The sequence below is a fragment of the Panthera onca genome, chromosome B4 (genome assembly GCF_046562875.1).
Source record: "Panthera onca isolate mPanOnc1 chromosome B4, mPanOnc1 haplotype 2, whole genome shotgun sequence".
Lineage (NCBI taxonomy): Eukaryota > Metazoa > Chordata > Mammalia > Carnivora > Felidae > Panthera > Panthera onca.
Window position 1 is genome coordinate 103,091,869 of NC_138345.1, and position 24,652 is coordinate 103,116,520.

At 36.3% G+C, this 24,652-nt stretch overlaps 1 protein-coding gene across 1 annotated transcript in view; it reads left to right on the forward strand.

The window, feature by feature from the left end:
• The first annotated feature begins 563 nt into the window (after window positions 1–563).
• Window positions 564–24,652, forward strand: part of PTPRQ (protein tyrosine phosphatase receptor type Q) — a 245,430-nt gene continuing 221,341 nt past the window's right edge. The window contains exons 1-7 of the mRNA XM_081796296.1: window positions 564–714; window positions 2,221–2,496; window positions 7,493–7,732; window positions 13,610–13,870; window positions 15,219–15,293; window positions 15,519–15,649; window positions 15,830–15,959. Of these exons, the coding sequence (XP_081652422.1) occupies window positions 564–714; window positions 2,221–2,496; window positions 7,493–7,732; window positions 13,610–13,870; window positions 15,219–15,293; window positions 15,519–15,649; window positions 15,830–15,959 (1,264 nt within the window). The remainder of the gene's footprint in view (window positions 715–2,220; window positions 2,497–7,492; window positions 7,733–13,609; window positions 13,871–15,218; window positions 15,294–15,518; window positions 15,650–15,829; window positions 15,960–24,652) is intronic.

Genomic DNA, 24,652 nt, shown 5'->3' on the forward strand with positions numbered 1-24,652 from the left:
TTACGCAATTGTGTCCTGGCCACGTTTACAGATTTTTACTCTTTGCAATAAATGAATGGGAGGCAAAAACTATGTTAACTTCAATATTCGTTGTTGAAACACGTAAGTCACAAAACATCTGAAAGTATGATTTTTCAAATATTGAATATTATAATTAGCAGATATTTCCTGAAGGTCTGGTATTTTCTCATAACATTCTGGGCATACCTATATCTTTAGCCATTTTAAATTACAATGAATGTATTTATATCTTTGGTTTTTCTATTCAACTATAAACCCATAAGGGCAGGAACTATATCTATTTGTCTTATAGCACAAATTAGACTGGTGCCCAGCCCACAGTGGATAATTATATACATTTTTGTGGAACTTACATTTTGATATGTGCTAAGAGCAGGAGATAAACAGGTATGCATTCTGGATTTGGGGAGGCTTATTACAATGAAGAGAATTTGTAAGGTGTAAAAGTAAAAGCAAGCAAATGGTAGCAAACTGTTGCAAAATATAATGGCCTAATTCCTAGTCAGTGGGACATTTAAGAAATACTTTCTAGAATGCATAAGATGGGTAACAGGAAGGCACAAGGAAATAAGAGACTTAGATTCAAACTTGAAGGAAGAAAAGCACATTGTGAGCAAAAGTGTGGAGATATGAGTTTGTGGGAAAAGAATAGTGTATGTAGTGTGATTGGAGAAGATTTTCTCAGGCATCAGGGTAAATCAGTTTGTGTCGTAAGTGGTACCAGATTTGGGAGGGCCGGTAGTGTTAGTCTCAGATGATTGGACTTGACCTCAGAAGCATTGGAAATCCAAAAAGAAAAAAATTTTTTTTTTAATTTAAAAAAAGGGGGGGTCGGCGCCTGGGTGGCTTAGTTGGTTAAGTGTCTGACTTCAGCTCAGGTCATGGTCTTGGGGTCTGTGAGTTTGAGCCCTATGTCAGGCTCTGTGCAGACAGCTGAGAGCCTGGAGCCTGCTTCGGATTCCATGTCTCCCTCCCTCTCTGCCTCTCCCCTGCTCATGTTCTCTCTCTCTGTCTCAAAAATAAATAAACATTAAAATTTTTTTAAAAGCATTGGAAATCTGTTAAGACTATAGTTTCTAAGACTTGCTGTACCTTTTACAAAACACTTTTAGTGCATAATCTCTCAAAGGTCATACCTCAACCCTGGAGTAGCTATGTAGAAATGAGAAAACTGAGCTTCAGAAAGGTTAAGTAAACTGACCAGAGGAACATGCTTTGTTAAACCATACAGACACCCAGATGGTCTCATTTAAAGTCTTCAGCTATTATTTCTAAAGTAAGAATCAAGAAGAATGTGTGTACGTGTGTGTGCGCGCGTGCACGCACGCACGCATGTGCGTGCATGTTGGGAAGATGGGGTGCATACGAGTTTGAAGCTGATCTGCACAAGGTGCTTTTTATTTTTTTTTATTTTTTTTTTTCAACGTTTTTTATTTATTTTTGGGACAGAGAGAGACAGAGCATGAACGGGGGAGGGGCAGAGAGAGAGGGAGACACAGAATCAGAAACAGGCTCCAGGCTCTGAGCCATCAGCCCAGAGCCTGACGCGGGGCTCGAACTCACAGACCGCGAGATCGTGACCTGGCTGAAGTCGGACGCTTAACCGACTGCGCCACCCAGGCGCCCCCACAAGGTGCTTTTTAAAGAAAATTAATCTGGAAGGATTAATTAGGAAAACTGTTGCCTGGCACTGGGTGAAATGGTTTGGAGTGGGGAAATATTTCTGTAAGAGGATGAATGTCTGAGTTCTAGTGATGATGGGAATGAAGAACACATAGAATGAAGTCCCTGCTGTTTAGTTTGACAAGACAGAAGAGTTAAAAGGCACGTAAGATGTGATCATGGAATGCTAGAAATGCCATTTTGGTAGTGTTTGTGATAAAAATAATGGTTGAACCAATTGCATGTGTTAAACACTTTGCCAACTGCTCTACATTCCTTGTTTAATCTTCATAATAATTTTACAAGACAGCTACTACTATAATTCCCATTTACAGTCAAGAAAATGGAGGCTCTGAGACAGTAAATAATTTACTCAGGGAGTAGAGACTTGCACTGGAAAAGCCAGGACTCAAATCCAGTTTTCCTTTTCTCTCCAGACTAGAGTAGTAGGGAAGTAGTGAGAGGTGAGAGATTACTCTGACAAACCATATCACTAATATGATGTATTTTTTTTCTGATTTTTTTAAAATCTCATAGGCCCATTATCAGCTCAAAATGTCACAGTTATTCATGTGACTCCAACAGAAATATTTTTACACTGGAATCCCCCAGATCTTGTATCTTTTCACCATTATCTTGTGACGATTTTGGATGTTGAAAACAATAAATCCGAAGAGGTGTTTATTGAAAAACTCAACACATCAATGAGAATTGGAGATCTCAAACCTTTCCATCAGTATCTGATATATCTATTCAGTGTAGCAGAAAGAGGAACTCTAAGCTGCTCTGAGAAACCTATTTCAGCTGTGACAGGTAAGCACTGACTAATTTTGCCTTAAAAAAAATATGTATATATATACACATATATATGTATTTATATATACACTTCATATTTTGAAATTCATATTTGCTGAAATTATACTGATCCTTCATTGGTATGAATACTCACAGTTAAACATTTGAGTGTTGAATCAAAATTAAGCATAGATTCTAAATACTAAGTTCATTTAGATTTATATGAACTCTTTAAGCATCTGCATTGTTCCTACCAGAGTTCCCAGAAGACATATTTATTATAATAGCCTTGTCTGGAAAAGAAATTATCATGAAACATGAAGATTAGTTCATCCAGTTCTCTTTAATAACACTATATCCGACAAATAGGTCTGCAAATGTAGTTTTACTGGATTCTTCTTTTCTCACACAGTGTGATGAGTTGACCTCTAGGGGGCAGTCTCATCCCAGGACTTTTGGCCAATGTGTTTCTAATAATTCACCTCCACATGGCAGTTTTGAATTCTTGTCTAGACCATGATCATTAACGTAATCTATCTTTTAATTAAGCAATATATTTACCCCCTTAAGTATAAGTCAACTTTTTTTAAGATAAATACTATTGTATGAAACAATTCATAACTAAGTAGGTTTTGGAGAATATCCCTGTGGGTGTAATTGTTTTGTTTGTGCGTGTGTATTTAACACGCCTATATGCAAAGTTCTTTGGCTGAAATTCCCAATAAAATCACAGCAGCTAAAATGTACACTAGAGCTGAGGTAGCAGGAATGCGAAACATGCATAGCCATAGTTAATTAGCCTTCTCATGCTCACTGGGAATACTTGGGATACTTTGAAAATAACAAAAGATACTATTTAATGCTTACTAAATGCAAATACTTAAATACATGTATTCAATGTTGTAAATCCTAAGCAAAAGCATTTTTCCAAGCGGATGGTAGAGAGCTGATGTTTTTTTCTTCGCTGAGCTCAGACAAAGCACCCTTCAATGGATAAATGCTTGGTTGAATCTTTTACACTTACAGAGATGCTTTCTTTTTCTTTTTCTTTTTTCTTTTTTTTTTTATCATGTAAGTTTCAGGTGTAAAGCATTATAATTCAACATCTGTATACAGTACAAAGTAACCACCCTCAAAGTTCTAGTTACCATTCATCATGTTACAAATGACTCCCTTCACCCCTTTTGCCCACTCTCCAGCCCCAGTCCCCTCTGGTAATGATAGATCTCTTCTCTGTAAAATGCTTCCATTTTTTTAAGGGAGGACAAAAACATTTATTTTTAGTTGATTTTTGGAGGGAGAAGTGCCTGAAAGTGGGAGGGAGGGGAGAGGGAGAGAGACCTAGAGAAACTTAACTGGGCTCCACACTCAGCATGGAGCCCTATGCAGGGCTCGCCCCCATGACCCTGGGATCATGAGCTGAGCCAAAATCAAGAGTCAGATGCTCAACTGACTGAGCCACCCAGGCACTCCAAAATGCTTCCATTTTTTAAATATTCATTTATTTTTGAAAGAGAGAGATAGAGTGGGAGTGGGAGAGGAGCAGAGAGACAGGGAGACACAGAATATGAAGCAGGCTTCAGGCTCTGAGCTGTCAGCATGGAGCCCCACACACGTCTCTAACCCATGAACTGTGAGATCATGACCTGAGCAGAAGTTGGACGCTTAACCAACTGAGCCCCACAGGCACCCCAAAGTGCTTCCAAATTTAACTGACAGGGAGACTAGGAGGATTTCTCACAGATCATTAATTTCGAACCTAAATTAAAATCTCCCATGGCATGTACCTATTTAATAGAGGAACAAGAGAAAGGTACATGTGTCTGCACTTTTAATTTTGGGGTTATTTGCTGTGCATATTAACTGTAAGCTGACGTGACACAGCAGTGCAAATGTAGGTATTGGTATTCCAGTGCTCTTTTACTCTCCTAAGGTTGAGGCAATATTCTTTTTTCATTCATTATTCACTCAAATTAATTTTTAGAATCAGGAACCACAACAGGTACTAGAGATGCAAAGAGGAGTAAAACCTGACCTCTGCCTTCAAACGGCTTACATGCTAATAGAATAAGACAAATAAATTGAGAAACAGTGCTGATGCTGTATTATAGTTGCTACTACAGGGGTTATGCTCCGGGTACTATGGTAGCATAGAGATGGATCAATTCACCCAGAAGTTCTTCTGGCGGAGTCATGTGCTGTGTTGTGAGGAAGAGTAGGAGTTAGCGGGGAGGGGGGTGGGGGTTGTCAAGAGGATGCTGCAAGCAGGGCAGATAGCAAGTGCACAGGCAGAGAGGACTAAAGAAGAGGAATCTATCTAGCCATACCTGGGAAAGCCAGATAAGGCTTTTAGAAAGGAATGGCATTAGAACATTAGCAAATTATACGTTGTTTGGCAAGGCTGGAGTACAGGGGGCATGTGGAGAGAGTCTAGAAAATGTAAGCTAGGCACGGAACATGAAGAACCTTCATACGTATGAAGGAGTATATTTTATTCAGTAAAATTCAGCTTTTTGGGGGGTCATGGAGACTTTTGAGGACATGGAAAAATTAACAGACCCTCTCCCATAAAAATGCACACGGATGCAAGAAAATTCTGTCAGTAATTACAGGGGAATCGCAGATTCACCAAATCTCATCATTTCCTCAATCTCTGCTTATGTAATGAAATGCAGTAGATTTCATCTCAGTCCTCCACTGAAGGAAGTATTTTAAGTTTTGTAATTATACAAGAACAAAGTTCTGAAGTTGTTTCACCCTGGACTCTAGGGGGAAGTTTTTCTAATTGGATTATTGTAGCATTCTCTGATACTTAAAATGTGGTGTTTTATTGTGTTGATAAAGAAATGAAGCTCAAATAAAAAATCAAATTATAGTTTCTGGGAACAAAGTAATTATGAAAATCATAGAGAATTCCTTAAATATTATTTGAACTACCGAACAGTTTAAAATTACATAATTATTCTTGGACATGATTGACCTTTGTGTTGATGAACTATTAAAATTTAGGGAAGAATATAATGCAGAACAAACAAGACTGAAAGGAGGGAATTGCTATTTCTAGACAATTGTATTAAAAATCACAAGGCTTGATAAATAAATTGTGTAAGGAGGAAGCCAAAGTATTTTTGTCAGTTATTATGATAGAATATCTGATGACATTCTACAAGAATGGCAGGCACAACCTGATACTGTCCTTTCTATTTCCAAATGAGTGCCATACCTTTCAGAAATTAGAGGAGTAATATAAAATTCTAGCCATTTTTGTGATAAATACCAGTGCCAAGCTAAAAGCATCTATATGTTAATGACTCCCAAGTTTATATCTTTAGCCCCAGGCCTTTCTTCTGAACTTCAGACCTAAATATGTTTATTCAGTAATATATCTCATTTAGATCTCTGATAGACATCTTAAATTCAACATGTCCAAAATGGAATGGAATGGAATGGAATGGAATTACAGATGTTTCCATCCAAATCTGCCTATAGTCCTCTCAGGTCAATTCATGGCCATTTCTTTCATCCAGTTGTTTAGGTCAAAAACCTTGAAGGTATCACTGACTCTTCTGTTTTTCTTACAGCCTACACCCAATCTGTCAGGATAACCAGTTGTTTTCATCTTTGCAATAAATCTAGAATTCCAATACTTGCCACTGCTTCCCTTAGGCCTGTGGTCATCCTTGCCACCCTCTCTGCCAAGAGTACTGGCTTGCTTCTCTGTTTCTACCATTGACCCTCTCTATTATTAACATAATAGCCCAAGTGATTCTTTAAAATTTAGGAGAGATCATGCTTCTGTATATCACTGTAGTTGCTACCTGCTTTGTTCAAAGTGAAAGCCTGTGAAGCCTTCTGTTTTTTTGTTTTTGTTTTTGCTTTTTTTTTTCCTTCCTGGAAAACTCTTTTTTTTATTTTTTATAAAAAAATTTGTTTTAATGTTTATTTATTTTTGAGAGAGAGAGACAGAGTGCAGGCAGGGGAGGGGCAGAGAGTGGGGGGACACAGAATCCAAAGCAGGCTTCAGGCTCTGAGCTGTCAGCATAGAGCCCGATGCAGGGCTTGAACTCACAAACCGTGAGATCATGACCTGAGCTGAAGTGGGAGGCTTAACCAACTGAGCCACCCAGGTGCCCCTTGGGAAACTCTTCTTTCAGATATGGCATGGCTAACTTTGTTAACCTCCTTCACCTGCTGTGCTGAAAATCTCATCTTTTCTTTTTTAATTTTTTAATGTTTATTTTTGAGAGAGAGAGAGAGAGAGACAGAGCACAAATGGGGGAGGGGCAGAGAGAGAGGGAGACACAGAATCTGAAGCAGGCTCCAGGCTCTGAGCTGTCAGTACAGAACCCAATGTGGGGCTTGAACTCACTAGCAGTGAGATCATGACCTGAGCCGAAGTTGGACACTTAACTGACTGAGCCACCCAGGCACCCCAAAATCTTATCTTTTCAAAGACACCTGCCCTGGATTCCCTATTTAATACCACAACTTCCTCCCTACAGCCACTACACTCCTGTTCTCGCTAACCTTACCTTACTTTTTCTTTTTTACCTTAGCACTATCATATCTAATGTACTATATAATATACACTTTGGTATATGATTGTTTACTGTCTATTTTCCGCCCATTAGAATATGAACTCCGTAAGGCAGTGACCTTTGTTTTTTGTTGATGTACTCTACATGCTGAGATGGGTGCCTATGCGCATTTGATGAAAAAATGAATAATTTTGGCAATGGGAACATTACTCTGATGGCACCCTTAAAATCTGAAGAATTTGCTAGATACTTTTTAGTTTCCCTTGATGTATAATGTGCTTAATCTTATTGACAAATCTTGCATACTAATAACAAGACACATTTTTCTCTAAAATTGAGTTTCAAGACAGTGATATAGGGATTTGCTAAATTTACTTTAACCATTAACTAATATTGGGTTAAGAGATTTTTACAACAGCAAGAGTAATGTTAACAATAAACTAAGATAAGTGTATCTATTTATCTGTTTCTCTAAGGTATTAATCCTCCTCAGAAAGTTCATGCTAAACCTGAAGATGTGGGAGAGGACAGTATAATTCTTCACTGGGAACTCCCACAAGATGGCCATGAGGTCTACATTCAAATCAAACCCATATCAGATGCAAGAGAAGCCAGGGAGCTTTTTGTAAAAGATGCTAATAGATTCAAGATTGATAATTTAACCCCTGGAATGACATATGACATTGGAATGGCAACAATGATGAATGGGAACTTGAGTGAGCTGGTAACTATTCAACAAACTCTAAGTGAGAATCAAATATTTTTCATTCATAACAGATATTTGCTGATTTGGGAGTATTGTAAAATATTCCCCTACACATCCTTCTGGTAGCAGGTTTTACCCTTGTAAATAGATTGTAGGCGTGTTTGTCTGATGGTAGCCTCAGGACCTGGAGCAGTTTGTATTTCTTTTCTCCTGAAAATGCTTAATGCTTAAATAAAGGCAGCATTGTCTATGACTAAGAACTTGACCCTAAAGCCACACTACCTCGGTTTATTTGGGTTGAACTATTTGAGTGACCCTGGGCAATGTACTCAACCTATTTATGCCTTAGTTTCTCTCTACATTTGTAAAGAGGAAGAAAATAATAGTCTGTATTTTATGGGTTTTCCTGAGACTAGCTGATTTAATAAAGGGAAGGACTTAGAACAGTGCCTATAGCTATAGGCTATATAAACATATAGCTATATAATGTTTGTAATTATTATTGAATCAACAAAGGCCTGCTGTTGTAGAACACTGACATAAAATATTGACAGTATTTATAGGTTTAGGACCAAACCAATGACAGAAATCTATGTTCTTTCTCAAATACGATTAATTCACTCAATAGATAATCATTGAAAAATCTGTTAAGGAGGGAGAATGAAAAGAAATGGGAAATAAATAAATCATATTTATGGATATTTATAAATTGTGATAAACATTAGGAGGGAAAAAAAGCAGAGTGACGTGATAGAGAGTAACTGAAGAGGGGTGGATGGTTCTAGTGTAGATAGACTGTAATGGGAGCTGTATTTGAATGGAGGCCTAATGGATGAGAAGGAGCCAGAGCGTAATAAGATGGAGAAAGGGTACTTTAGGCATGAACACCTAGCATAAAGGCACAAGGCCCAAAAAACAGGAAAAAGCTTGGTATATCTGAGAACAAAAAGGCCTGCTACATGGTGTCTAATGAAGAGGGAGAAGGGGAATAAGAAGTGATATTGGAGAAGTATGCAGGGGTTAGATCACATAGAACTTGTAGGCTGTGCCTTTTTTTCTTTTAATTTATTTTTTTAATGTTTACTTTTGAGAGAGAGAGAATGAGGGTGAGTGGGGGCGGGGCTGAGAGAGAGAGGGAGACACAGAATTGAATCAGGCTCCAGGCTCAGCTGTCAGCACAGAGCCCACCATGGGGCTCAAACTCACCATCAGGGAGATCATGACCTGAGCTGAAGTCAGATGCTTAACCCAGTGAGCCACCCAGGCACCCCTAGGCTGTGCTTTTGAGTTTGTTTTGAGGGCAGTGGGAAGCCATTGAGAGTTTTATGCAGGCAAGTTTATGATGTGACCTATGTTACAAAAATTTCCCTCTGACTCTGTGCAAAGAATGATTTTTAAAGTGGCAGGGATGGAAGTAGGGCAACTGGGTAAGAGTTTTGTGGAATTTAGGCAAAAGATTATGGTGGACAAGAAAGGGAAAGTGCAGATAAAGTAATAGATATATTTTATATTACGGAAGTAGGAAGTCTGAGCTGGTGATAGAGTGCATGTGAGGAGTATAAAGGAAGGGAGACACCTTGGGTTTTGACTTGACTAATTTGAGTAAATAGAGGTAACTATGAGGAAGGAATGAATATTGGACCTCACAGGCCTTTTTGGCTAATAATAAGGCAGGCTGATGGAAAAAATGAATTGGTCCAAAAAATTATGTTTGAGCAGTATGTATGTACACTCAGTCAATGTAGAATCTTCCCATTTTGTCCTCCAAAGACTAAAACTAAATTTGTATATAACTTTCATATTTAAATTTCTAAGGAAACATACCTGAAGATAATTATCATAGGAAAAAATTAAAAGAAAACACATGAAAAAGAGATATTGCCAAAAAAATTATTTCATGCCCATCAACCCCTAAATTTTTATCAGCAGAATGGAAGTATGGAAATTAAAATGCATAGATAGGAAATAAACTGTAACCAATTATTAGCAGTATGAGGTTAGAGTGCCCCCACATCATCTAGGTGCTAAGTTTTCTCTCTAAAAATTTAGATTATTGAATACATTTTTAAATCAACTTCCAGCTCTAAAATCCTATTTTTCTTTGACTCCATGGAACTTGGCATATTTCAACCCCTCTTCCATCTCAAATATAAAAATTTTATCTCCATTTCTAGATATAATGAGCTTTTTAAAATTTTTACTCAGCTTTATATCTCCATGTCTAAGCACAGTTCTTGACTCTGTTTAATTCAAACACTTCTTTGCAAAACTGCTCTTCTACATGGATGCTGAAACATGATTAACATATATACATCCCAGGAAAAATTACAGAATTTGAGGATTTGAAGTTAGACAGAGATCATCTTACCAATGCCTCACCTGATAGGCAATTGCTAGCATCGTGCCTCTGATCATTTTGTAATAAATCCCTGTAATTTTCCTCTATTATAAGGCCATGTCTGTTTTCCAGAGCATCACAGAGCAAACTACTCCCTAATTCCCATGAAAGGACATCAGTTGCTTGGAAATAGCCATTAGGTGTTCCTAGTGTATATAGAGTCTTCCTTTCTGATGAATTATCTTTAGTTCCTTCAAGCATTTCACTATTTCTTATAATTCCATAGGCTTTTCTAGTCATTTATTAACCTTGGTAAGCACTATTAGCATCATCAGATTATTTATCATTCATCATTTTTACTTGTCTCAGATGATGAAACAAATATTAACCTATCCCAATGTGCATACATAGAAATTCTTTCCCTGCATTGTTTGTTGATAACTATTATTTACCACATCCTATTTCTTTTCCATACACATTGAGACAGTCAAGCACAATAGGACATTTACCTTTTAATGACATTTTGTAGACATGTAGAAGAAAAAAAATTTACATGTTCATTGATATCCCTTTTCCCTTTGAAACATATCTATCCATCTCTCTAAATTATCCTAAAAATAACTAGCAAAACTCGATTTCCAGTTATTATTGTGCTACACTTGAACTGTAATATATGACCTTTGGGTGAAGGCGGTGCTTATGAGTGCAGACCATCGAATTAGATTGCCTGGGTTGGAATTCCAGCTCCATGATTATCAGCTTACATCCATTAGGAAGTCACACAACCTTTAATGGCCATCAGTTTCCCTCTCTCTAAAATGGGAATGATAATAATCTTATCTACATGTGAAATTAATATAATTTAAGGGTTCAGACACCAAGCAAGCACTGTGAGAGTGTTTGAGGTTATAATTTTTATTTCTCAATAGAATTGGACTAGTGACTTTGAGGAGTGATGACCATTCCTGGTATTTCAACCACAGGAAAGTCATTTCAGTTATCTCTGCAGTTTCTCTTTGTTGGCAGAATTAACTGTACTCAAGTTTTCTTGAGGGAAGAAGAGCTGGTGTTTGAGTTTCCTTTTTTTCCTCTCAGTATAGAAGAATCAATTTCAAGATAGACTGGGAAACTCTGAGACCTCATTCTCCCTTGCCTATAATAAAAGCCTTTGAATTTTTGGCCTTGTGTTTATCTTATATTGAAAAAACCTCATACAGCCCTCAACGCTACCACTTCTTTTTAAAAAGCTTTTTTCAGGAAAATGGGTAGGGATAAAGGTCACAGTCTTTACTCATTATTCATAAATATTTCATTTATTTTTTTTTATGTGAAACCTTCTCTCACTTGAGTTTCCAGAGATTCAGGATAGATATTTGAAGAGAAAGAACTTTGTCCTGTTCTATACCTTTCCAGCCTTTGTGTTCATCTGTTTTAATGTGGCATATATTGATGCCATTGGTCTCATTTCCCTGAACAAGTGGAACTGATGGAAAACCCCATATTTACCCACTATAGAGAATGTCACAGACTCCATACACTTTTGGAAACTGAATTAGACAATGCCTATTTAAAGCACTGTCTCTGCTTAGAAAATACCTTCAGCACCCAGGAACATGGGAGTGCACTGTTTCCATGACTGCTGGCCACTCATTTCCAATCTCCAGATGTTTAATTTCTGCTCAAGGTATATTCAGAAGCTTTCAGGTCATTGTCCACACGTACAGATGAGTATGATACTTATGGGATGTCATAGTAGCCTTTGAAAAACCATGCTTAGTGTAGAGCTTTTTAACTGAAGAGAGCTGTAAAGAATTTAAAGAGGAAACCCATAAAAAACATTAGTGATGACAGAAAAAGAAAAGATAACTGGAAAAGGAAAAACATGGTAAAAGTGCTTTGAAACACAGTAGTATACCATATGGTATTTGTTATGGGTGATATGTTGAACATTTCTTCATAACTATGAAAAATGATAAAGGCAAGAAAGTTATATATTACAAATGAATGAATTGATGGAAATAATGTACAGTTTTTATATTGTAGAATGTTAATAATAGGTACGTGTTAAAATCCATTTATACAGTACTGGCTTTGGGTAAATTGGCAGAATCATATTATCAAATACAGTATCAATGATTTAGAACAAGTTCAGTTGCATCTAATCAGATGTCACAAAACTGAAAAGGAAAGACTGTTTAATTATTCTCTGAAAGAAAAAATATACTTCAGAATGTATATCTTAGAAGAAGATATCTACTTGAAAGGACAGATCTAAGGTTATACTGGGTAGTATTTCAATAATCTACAAATAGATTTGATATTAAAATTGACCTGAGGAAGAAATAATGTGAATAGAAATCATCTAAAATTTCAAATCTGCTCTAAATGGCACAGTAGAAGATTACAGTACAAGAAAGCTCTTACATAGAGGTCAATGAGAGTGTGAAATGTAAGCAAATCTTTCCTCTAAACTCTTGCCAGGTCTGTGTTCCTAAAAATGAAATGAAATGTCTGCTCAAAATCCCTGTGCCTACAGGGTAAAATCTGACCTCCACAGCATGGCATGCAAGGCCTCTCGCAGACAGCGTCCAGCGTCAGAGGTGGCCTTCCATGCCTGGTCTTCCATTCCCTGTTCCTCACACACACTCCAGGCTTGAAACACCTGAGCACCTGCCACGTGCCTGGAACTAAACCCTTTGTGTATAAATACAATCTCTCATGGAATCATCACGAGGACCTTGCAAAGTAGATACTAGTCTTTTCTTTCCCATGTTAGGGAAAGGGAAACCAAGGCACAACTTGCCAAAGACTAACAACTAACTGCCAAAGATTAGTGACTAGTAACTTGCCCTGCTAGTAAAAAGGTGAAAGAACTTGGCTGAATACATGATGATGATGATGATGCCCTTTTTTGGTTTCTATGCCTCACTCATGGTTTCCTCTTTGTCTGGAATTGCCTTCTTAATCATCTCTCTCTACCACATACTCTTTCTGGTAAACTTGTACTATTCTTTAAGATTCAGATAAAAAAGTCATAGACTCTGGAAGCCTTCCCCAGTGATATCCCCTAGAATTCTTTTCTTCCCCTATTCTCAATGGCTTTTTGTTCACTTTACCAACTCAGCTCTATCCATTTGGAATTCTAGTTGGTGATTTGTGTATCTTTTTATTGAGACTGGGAACTCTTCGGAAGAAGGAACCTGGCCTTATTTACTTTATTTAAGCACTCTTCCTAGTATATAGGTTTTCAAAAGCCTTTGCTTAATAAATAGATAAAAAGGTAAAACAAATTGGAAAATTTTAGATTCCTATGTTTTTGAGACTATAATTGAGAATCAAAAAATTAAAGTTAATCAGTACTTCCAATATATATGTACATACAATCTGTCTTAGTGTCCACCTTATTTACTGACATAGTAAACATAAGTTAGCACAGGCATTTAGTGTTTTCACATATTCTAGAACATAGCAGACAAAATAGAGAAATGTACTTGAAATCAAAAAAACAAAACAAAACACTAATTATAAATCTCTCTTTTTATCTTTCAGAGCCCAAACCAGTCCAAATTGTCATCCCATATGAAAGTCATAGTACCTCTGTAATCTTATTTGTTCAAATGCCTGATACTGGAGTGTTTGATGGCATACATATTGTAATTGAAGGAGGACCAAATGTTACCAGGCCTTTGAAACATGACAATAAAATAACTGTTGGCAATTTAACGCCAGGCACAGAATATAATTTCTTTGTTTCCATCATCAGTGGTACTAAACTAAGTAATATGTACTATGTGCCTGCAGTAAAAACATGTAAGTATTTTGGGACTTACATAAGGTTTTTTTTTTTTTTTTAAATTTTGACTTTGTGTCCCATTTTATATTAGTAGGCTACATTCACTTTAATGCAGTTGTTTTCAAAGATCTTTTAAAAATAATTACAGATACCTTACTACTGAACCTAATCTTTCATTGTTCTAGTATACAGATAGAGCTAACTTTATGTAAAATTGAGAAGTCATGAGTTTTTTAAATCTATCCATTAAGAAGAAAACATACTTGAATCTTAATCATAACTTTCAATGACTTATCTCAAGAGTGAAGAATGTGAATAATTTTAGGCAGATGAGAACTGGGTTATATTTTTTGAGTCTAGAGACACTTAATAGTATCTCTCAAAGCACATAATCTTAGCATGTGTTTGCTCTCCCCACGCTGCCTTTGTCTGGAAAGAATTAGCGTATGTTTTCCTTCTTTGAATATTTAAAATTAGTACATATTATATTTGTTCATACCAGAACTTACATTTTGAATTTCATATCAATTTTGATTTGTTTTTTCTTTAAATCACTCATGTATTCTACAAATAATTCATTTTGAGCATTTGGGATACATGACATTTATCTAAGATATTGACCTCGTATATATAGAAATGAATGGCACAGAGTAATAAATGCCATACAAAAATAATATGTAGTCCTGAAAATGTTATAATTCTGACTATAAACATGTCCAGGTTCTTTATGTTTTGCTCTTCCTTGTCTATAAATCTTCACATATATTATTATACCACCATGTGTCTTCTTCCTCTCCCAAGTTGTAAAATTTCTATTACTGTTTAAACTCACCTTTTCATAAAATACTCCCAAACTGGTACCACTAATCACGTTGTTGTAATAGAACCTTAACATATTTATAATCAGCTCAGTATATGTTTATACTTTGTTTTTACTTACAATTTTTATGTATTTATTATATCTCTAAACTCTGCCTCTTCCTTATTTATATTATAAATCATTATGAGCAGCATTCTATTTGACAATTCTTGTTTTTAAAAGTAATTAGTACTTGATCATCTACATATATCAATATTGTGATATAATTGGCAAAATATATCAGTATATAAGATAGTAGTATAAAGCTGCAATTTTTCTAGGTTTTCTGAAATAATTTCTTTTTCTTTATGCTGAATGGGATCTTTAGCATGAAAACATAACAATTAAGGCTCATAAGATAAAATTCGGTTTTAGCTTCAGCTAATATCTGATACAAAGAGGATTCTTTACCCTTTCATCTGGACTTCATATTTTTCTCTATGTTGACTTTTTAGTTTATGATAATAGTTTCAGAAAGCTTAAATCTCTTTTTTTTTTCTTTTAAGTATTGTACGTTTGCTCCTGGGAATTTGCTGCTATTGTAGTTTTTGCTGCAAAATCAAAATTAGCTGCTCGTTATGGTGTTTACCATAACTCTGAGTATTGCAACTGATTATTATATTTGATAAACTGTTGTGTTATGTGTAAACAACTGTTTTAATTTAGGATATAAAGATAGTTGATTAATAAACTTTACTGTTCTTTTCTCACCTTGTGTTTTTTTCCTCCTTTAAAGGGATAAATTAAAAAGAAAAACCCAGTTAGAAAACATAGAAGAATTTAAATGTGTTGTGTGTTTTGGGTAGGTCTGGAAGCACCATCAAATATCCATGAGGGCAAAGTGACAGACTCTTCCATAGAAATTCTCTGGAATCGAGCTGATGGGAATTTTCAGCATTATGAAATCACATGCATGAACTGTACTGCTGCTTTCATGGTACGTTAGAAGCGGCTCTCGGAAGCATTAAACTTGAATCTTTCATGCTGAGTCCAATATTACTGCATTCTTATGTTAGATAGTAGTGAAACTAAATAACCCCCATGCTTATTTGGTTGTGTTGAATTGTGGAACATTTTTTAAATGAACAGTTGCTAATTTATTCTTTTGGATTGATAGGTCCAGAAGGTAGTTCAAGAAGCAGCAACATTCTCTAACCTGGATCCTGCGACAGTGTATACTTTTTCAATTTGCACTGAAAAAGAAGGTTTTAAAGACAGTGCTCCTAACGTAAAAGAAATACAGACAGGTACAGCCTGTGTAAGCCCTTGAGGTATTATTCAGTGTTCAATTCAACATTGAATCAATGTTCAAATATTTATTTCATTCTTTAGGGAAGATTGTCAATAGTTTGTTATTCCCAGATTTTCTTTATGGGCAGGCAGTGTCCTCTCTTGTCTCTTTTTCGGTTTCCCCTTATATGGGTCAGAAAAACCTCTTTTGTAAATGTATTGCCAAGCAGTAGAGTAGCTAATTGTCTGGGGTCTGGCCAGATTTTCCATTTGTGATTTAATTTCCTCATTGTTCAGTCAAGCAGACAAAGAGGTGACATTTCCCCAGTGTTAGCAACTTACTCCCAATGGCAGATGGTGATTTATTCCATGCTTGTCATATGAAATAAGGGATGATTGGGAAGGATGTATGCAAAATGTATACATTTTCATATCTGAATGAAGTAAAATTTTCAATTATTCTATAATAACTATGTTAATGATTCTTGACAGTGGTTTATTGATTTGTGTATTTAGGAACTGGCCATAGCTTGTATTCTTTTACTATAAAAACAAAGAATGGAATTGGGAGAGAATATTCTTGACAATTTTGTTCTTTTCTTTTACATGGAAGAATTTTAGAGACAAAACAAAATACATATTATATACTATTTCATTTAACTTTTCTCCCTAGGAAAGAAGGGAGTATTTCACATTTAGATTGCAATTAACATTTCTGCTGATTAACTTTGTCAGTATTTGGTATTTAATTGGAATGAGTCCTAAAAATCATTAAATATTTCGCAGATTGGTGGTGTTGGGAGGAAAAATAATGTTCTCTCCATCCTTCTAGGTCCTTTACTGAGGACCACCCCCCCCCCACCCCACCCCCCCGCCAACCCGTGTAAGACAGATTAACAGGAGAGAAATAAACATATATATACTTCATGCATACGTGGGAGAGACCCAGGGAATCTGAGTAACTCCCTGAAATGGCTTAAGCCACCACCTTAAATACCATCTCCAGCTAAAAACAAAAGAAAATGTTGAGGGGGGACGAGGGAGCCAGTTACTGGAGGCTACTAGGAAAACCTAGTAAACAAGTGTAAAGTGGTTATGCAGATTTAGGTCTGCCTTCTCCATTGGCAAGAATTTCTAGAGATTTAGTCAGACTTCTCCTAGTGTAGGGAGGGAGACACCCTTACGAATGGAGATTTTCCTTGTAAATTTAAGAGTCTCTTACAAAGGATAACTTTTAACTCAGTTTTCAGAGTTTCTCATGTGTCTGCTGTTTCTTTTAAGAATAACCAACTCAAAATCATCCTTATGCCAAAGAGGCATATTTTGGGGTGGCATATTCTGTTCCTTTTCAGTCGTACAAGACCAAGATACAATATCTCCCTACATTTTTGAGGCGAGGGAAATACTGATTATAGTACTACAATAATATATATTGGTTCCACTTTAAAGTTTAAAATTATTCTTGCTGGTTTTTTTTTTCTCTTTTTTTGACTTTTAACTTATCATCTATCAGGAAGAATAAAAGGAATGTTTTGGTTACCCTCAGAGTTTGCAGAAAGTGAAACAAATCTTGAGGGTGTTTCAGGGCTATTTTAGACCAGGTGCTTTGTGCGGTAGAAAATGTTATTTTATGTGTATGTTTTAATGATATAGCCCCAAGTGCAGTTGAGTTTATGAACCATAGTAGAAACTCCAATGCAATAACTGTTAGCTGGCCTACAGCTAGAAGTCTTCTGGACGGATACATTATTTCAATATCCAGCGGAATCTTAATGAGAGAGGAAACCCTGCCTTCCACAAAAAGGTATGAAAATCCTGAAAAGAAATTGTGTCAAGTTACATGGACCATGAGATTAACATTTTATATATATTTTCCAAATGCTATACTACTGGCTTAATATAAACAGAAATTAGAAAATTTGTAAGACAACTTTTTTGGCTACGATGTGATTAGAAAATGTCTGAGATACAGTGACAAATCTGTTTTGCAAATAATAATAAATTAATACAGGATATCTCATGCTTGTATGTATAATACACACTTTTTGACTTAAGTGAATTTCTCTGTGTAAGAGGCTATGATTTCTAATTAACTATTTATGCTTATGAAGCATAGCAGATTGTTTCTGTGATAGACAATAAAAACACCACAAGACTTATATGTAAAATTCTCTCTGTAGACAGGGTGAGAAGATGGGAGTTTTCCAAATGTTTCTGAGCTAAATGTTTTAATACGTGAATTTTTTTTTAATGTGCAGGACATTCACATTTAATAGCCTTTCTTCAGGGACTGACTTTTTAATTAGTGTTATAACTACCAAGGGACTGAAAAGAAGCCATCCCACTGTCCTCATTGTTAGCACTTGTAAGTTTATTTTATATTTAATTGACTTTTCATGGGCAAAAAATAATGGAAATGGTTGTGTTTAAAGCCAATATCTAATTAAAAATGAATGAAAATGGAAGTGGTTTATGGCATGCTTGAAGAGAAGAGAACACGGCACTTAACTTGGAAAATGCCTGAGTTGTATTCCTGCCACTATCACTTATTAATTATGTGACCTTGGGCAAAACTATTAAGTTTTCACTTATAAAATGAGAATAATTATTCCTGCCTGGGTGCAAAATCTTATTGATAAAATCCAAACACAAAGCTCTCTCTGCAAGTGCAAAGTACTCTAAACCTCAAGATATTATTGTCATGAAATACTCAATATTTTTCTAATATTTTGAGTATTTAACATTTTATGAAAAACAAAACAAAACTTTTAATATGAAAAAATAAATGGCACTGTGTCTTTAATTGCATTTTGGGGTTCAGTTTGCCTCTTCTGACCTTATTAGCATCACTTGCATGTATGCCTGCCTTGAGCATGTGCAGTGTTCCAAAGATTCCTTTCACTTGTGTGGCCCCGGCACATGCACCTGTATTTAATAAAGTACCAGTGCTCTGTCGGTGTGAGAGGAGGCTTAACCTCAGAATCTGCGATATGGAGGAGGAGAAAGCACTGGAAAATGAGTGATAGTCAAATAAATTCCTGGAAAATACACTAAAACATTTGAGCACTTAGAATACACCAACATGATGTTATTTGCTTAAGTCACTATACTGAATCTACCCAGGTAACCTCAAATGTAGGTTAAGGCTCAGAGATGTTCATTACTAAAGGTGAGATATTTAACCCAGTTATCTAACTCTAAAACTGATATGACATTGCTGCCTCTCATAAAGACCATCCTAAGAAACATCAGAAATAGATGAGAAACAGATGAGAAATGGCTTAATTTTTTTTTTTACTTTATTTAAAAATTTTATATCAGTGAAAGTTTCCTTGCTGCTTTGACTTGGGCTGTGCCATTATCATGGTCACCATCACCATCATTGTTGTCATCATCAAATTGAGTGCTTGTTGTTTATCAGGTACTTTGTTAGGTATGCTTTATATCCCTTAATTCTGAGTGACTACTTTTATTCTGTCAATCATAATGTGATGCATATGTTTGTATTTTTTATAAATGAGAAAACTGAGGCTAAGAGAATTTCAGTAGAAATTATATCTTATACAAGATGACAGAGATTTGAACCTGTGTTTCCTTGAGATGAAATCCTGTCCTTTGTAACCACTGTGCTTCAGTAGAAAGGCCACTATGTCATCTGCAGGACTCTTGTATTTCTTGGCTCTGTGACTTTGTACAAATTCTGATTCTGTTTGGACCTCAAGATCTTCATTTCTACTCTGGGTTTAATAATACCTTCATATTTCATGATGTTGCTTTGGCTGTGTTTTCTAAGACAAGGCTGGTGACTTAGTAATTGTCCCCATCTCTCTGACTTTACTATTTGACTTTTGTCTTTTACTGTATATTAATAATTTTTTATCTTTCTGTACCTGCCTTTTTTATAAGCCACCTCAACTCCATTTGGAACTAGATGGAATAGTAATAAGTGTATAAAATAAAGCTAAAATATATTATGGGAATTTGGAAGCATAATAAATTAATTCCAGTTAGAAGGGAATATGCATTACAGAAAAACAGAATAAAAAAGGATAGTGAATCAGTGACTCAGATTTAAGTGTACCATTGAGCTGAATTCTAATAAACTTAAATCAATATGTAAGTAGGGACAAATAAAATCTCATGCAACATTTGAATTTTAGAGATGAAATTATTCCAAAAAATATTAATATTTCTCTCAGTTAAAAAAAGCAATGAACATGACAATATTTAATAGGAATTAGAAATAGAGTCATGTTACCAATTTGAAGAATAAGCTTCAAGAACCTTCTCAGTTATAATGTTTAAAGGGAAAAGGAGTTTGTGAACTTAAGGCAGGGGTGATAGATAGATCTGCTACTCTATGCAGTGCATAAAATTGTAAGTTAAAAATCCCAATTTGAATTAAGTTCATACTGAATTTTGCTATGAGAAAAAAGAAATGTTAAAATCCATGTTTTACGTAATTTTATTGTGGGAAGAGGCTTTCTAGAAAATTGTTTTTTTCCCTTCCGTTGCAGAGTTGGGGAGACAGATTCAGGATAGATTGCTTGCACAAGATCACACGGTACTAAAACAGACTGGAAAAACCCCTGTATTCAAGTCTCTTCCATAGTGTGACAGTCAAGGTTATTTTGTGTATTCGTTTGTTTTAAGATATCATTCCAGTGCTTAGTGTCTCTCTCTGTGTATCCTAGGACTCTTCCATAGTGTGACAGTCAAGGTTTTGTTGTTTTGTTTTATTTTTTAAAGATCATTTCAGTATTTTATTCTCTGTCTCCCTCTGCTCCCTACCTACCCCCTCTCCTCTCTCTCTCTCAAATAAAATAAAAGGGGGGTGGCACCTAGGTGTTGAGGATCCAACTCTTAATTTTGGCTCAGGTCATGATCCCAGGGTTGTAGGATCAAGCCCTGCTTTGGGCTCCACCTGAGTGTGGAGCATGCTTCAGATTCTCTCTCTCTCCCCTGCCCCTCTCCTCTGCTTGCACGCTCTCTCTCTCACTCTAAAATCGTATTTAAAATATTAGGGACTCCTGGGTGGCTCAGTTGGTTAAGCGTCCAACTTCGACTCAGGTCAGGATCTCACGTTTTGTGGGTTCAAGCCCCACATTGGGCTCTGTGCTGACAGATCAGAGCTTGGAGCCTGCTTCAGATTTTGTATTCCCTCTCTCTCTGCCCCTCCCTCCCCCACCCCCTCTCAAAAATAAACTTTAAAAAAAGTTAAAATTTTTTTTAATTAAAAAAAAAATGATACAATTCCAGTGTCTTGTTTCATTGCCCTAGATCCAGACCCACCATCTGATTTGCTGATTTTGGGGCAGGAAGAGAACACAATATATTTGTCTTGGAAACTTCCACAAGGAGGCTTTGAAAAGTTTCAGGTAAAGAACAGTGCTGCTATCATACAACCTTGATGTTTAGTAGGGTCTTTATTTCACTCTGTTTTTGTTCTTTCTTTTACATTAATGGTTTTAAAAACTATTCTATTTTTCATGCAAGATTTTCCTCCAAAGTAATCTTTTCTATTTACTGCTTTAAAAGTACAAGGTTATCATGGGAAGTGGTCAAATATGAATCAAAGTTGATACTTTAAAAGAGTTTGGTTTTCAGAGATGAAAGGACAGTGAATGAAGGAACAGTGGTGCTGGAGGGTAAAGCTTCTGTGACAGCACTGGCCACAACAAAGATCTGAGCTGTTTAAACTGGGTGATGTGCTATGGGCTCCCTTTCAACCTTATCCTAGAGATTTAGTTGAGTGGAGACTTCTAGCCGAGGGAGTAGGAGAGTTAAGATATACGGAGCAGCCACTTTTCAACTGGGTCTGTTATTATCTGTACTAAATATGTATGTTTTGCTTGCGTTTTGTTGCTAACAATGTAACTTGGCATCACATGGGGAAATGTATTCACCCTGCATCCTACATTGTACGGTTTGCCAAGTCAACTTCCAGGGACAGTACTGTTGCTTTGCATTCTATGGGGCCAACAACTTTTCCATACTTTCTTAGTGGTAGGAAGTGGCAGTTTGAGTTACAAATAACAGAAAACAACCTGAAATAGTTTACGCAATAGAGATGAAAATGTATTAATACAAGAGAGCCTCATGGGGACCAAGGAAAGGGATATAACTGGGTGTTAGGAAGGCCTACAATCAGATATTTTAAGGCTGTGGAGAATCCAGGGATTATTTTCTTTTCTGTCAACTTCTGCTCATCTGCCTTATATCACTTTTTCTGATGACCGATTTTCTTTGCTAAGCAATCTGTGTGGTGAGTGAAAGAATGCTGTGTACACTTCCAAGTACAAATGGTGCATTATCAGCTACAGAGAGACAGACTCCCCTTAAATTCCCATGGGAAGGACTGTGATTATTCCAAATTGGATTAGATACCTCGTACGGTTCCAGTTAACTGTGCTTGTAGGTCCCAAATCATGTAAAAAAAATGGTGGCCACAGGTCTATGGGGGATAGGGGTTATAAAAAGAATCATTAGTATTTGGGCAGATACAACAAAAAATGTTTCCTGTAAGTAAAAAATAATATACTATAAAATGTGATAATTTCTCAACTCAGTGCAATCTAAAAGGAACCAGAGCAATAAAACTACTGGATACTTGATATGAACAGATCAGTACATCTGGGTTTTATGCTTGAGTATGAATTTTTTAACAATTAAGATCAATAAGGGAAAAAAAATAATAGTTACTATATGACAGACAATAAAAAGAAGCCACATTTATTTATAGTATCTGGGCTAAAGATAAAGAAGTAATGTTATAAATCTATCTTTAATTTTTTTAAAATGTTTATTTATTTTTGACAGAGAGAGAGACAGAGCATGAGCGGGGGAGGGGCAGAGGGAGAGGGAGACACAGAATGGGAAGCAGGCTCCAGGCTCCAGCCTGTCAGCACAGAGCCCGATGCAGCGCTCGAACTCACCGCGAGATCATGACCTGAGCCGAAGTTGGGACGCTCAACTGACTGAGCCACCTAGGCGCCCTGTAAATCTATCTTTAAGACTTGTATAAAATATAGAGTCTTTTAGTGGTTCTCCACCATTTATCTAATGTACACACGACTTAGTATGGTCTTCAGAGTCAGACTTTAACAACCTGTCTAATCTATTTTCTCTAGATTGCATATTTCAGCAGAATTGTATTGCCTACCATTATCCACATATTTTGTGTTTTCCTGATTCTATTCTTTGGTCATGTTCTTTGGAATATATTCTCTCCCAATTTTCTTTGACAATTCTTTGAGACCCTGCTCAGATATCATTCCCTGTATGAAAGCTCCTTTGAATTTATCAGCCTCCCTTATTAGAAATTTATCAGCCTCCCTTATTGGAAATTTTAGTGTCATCCTTGACTCCTTTTTCTTTCAGCTCCTTATGTACTTGTTTACTGAATCCTGATGATTCCAACTTAGAATTACTGTGAAAATTCTTTTCTTTTCTGTTTCCATCTACTTTGCCTCGTTTCAGGCTCTTACTATCATTGTTGGCTCCCTTTTGTTCCAAGGAACAAGCTGACACCCGGAACAGTCCTTCTAAATCTGTTGAACCATCCCTTCCCTTATACTCATCTTAAATTCCAGGCTTATATTGTAAATACACTAGCATTTTACTCTTTCTTTCCTTGATAGTACACACCGCTCGAGACTCATCCCTATAAGTTTTTTTCTTTCTGATATGTTTATTGATGTATTCTTTACTCTCACAATGTTTTGGGGGATGGCTTCCCCAGCTATTTCTAAAAATAATTATTTATTCTCTTCTGTGATTCACCTAACTTTATTTTCATGTCTTTGGCATATCCTTTGTACAATATTCTTGTTTTAAAAAAAGTTTTTTTATTTGAGTATAGTTGACATATAACATTACATTAGTTTTATGTGTTTACCACTTATTTTGATGTCTGCTTAGAAGCAGACATGATTACCCACCAGGAATTTCTTTGGATGCCAAAGCATATGACACAAAAGCACTCATTAGTATTCATAACAAATTGAGGAATCCCAGGATGGAATAGGTTCACAGGGGTCATATGAGGACAGGAGCAAATAGAAAGGAGGAGGGGTTGGTTTTCATTTTTTTATTGTGCTCAGAGGGTAGAGCTGGGGCAGGAGCTTCCTGAAGGGACTAGAAGCTGTGAAGGTGGAAAGTTTTCTGCCCTCAGAGGCAAAAGAATCTAAGGCTTTCTTATCTTGGAGGCTGAGATGTAGGGTAGGTTGGGAAGAGGGATAGGGATCTAAAAGTTGTCAGTAGTCAAACAAGAAATGGAATTTTAAAAAAAAAGGAAATGGAGTTAGACTCTGTATATTATAATACTTTCATTAATTATAGTTTAAGATTAGAAGTAAAGTAAAAGAGAGTTGTTTTTTTTTGTTTGTTAATTTTTTTAATGTTTATTTATTTTAGAGACAGAGCACAAGCAGGGGAGGGGCAGAGAGAGCCAGAGACAGAATCCGAAGCAGGTTGCAGGCTCTGAGCTATCAGCACAGAGCCTGATGCGGGCTTGAGCCCACCAACCATGAGATCATGACCTGAGCCAAAGTTGGACACTCAACCGACTAAGCTACCTGGGTGCCCCTGTTTTGTTTTGTTTTAAAGGATAGGAGTGTAGTGCATGCCTGCCTTCAGGCTGAGTGGAAAGATTCCTGGAACAATAACAATTTCAATCATTCAACAAATCCAAAAGTCAACATTGAAAAAA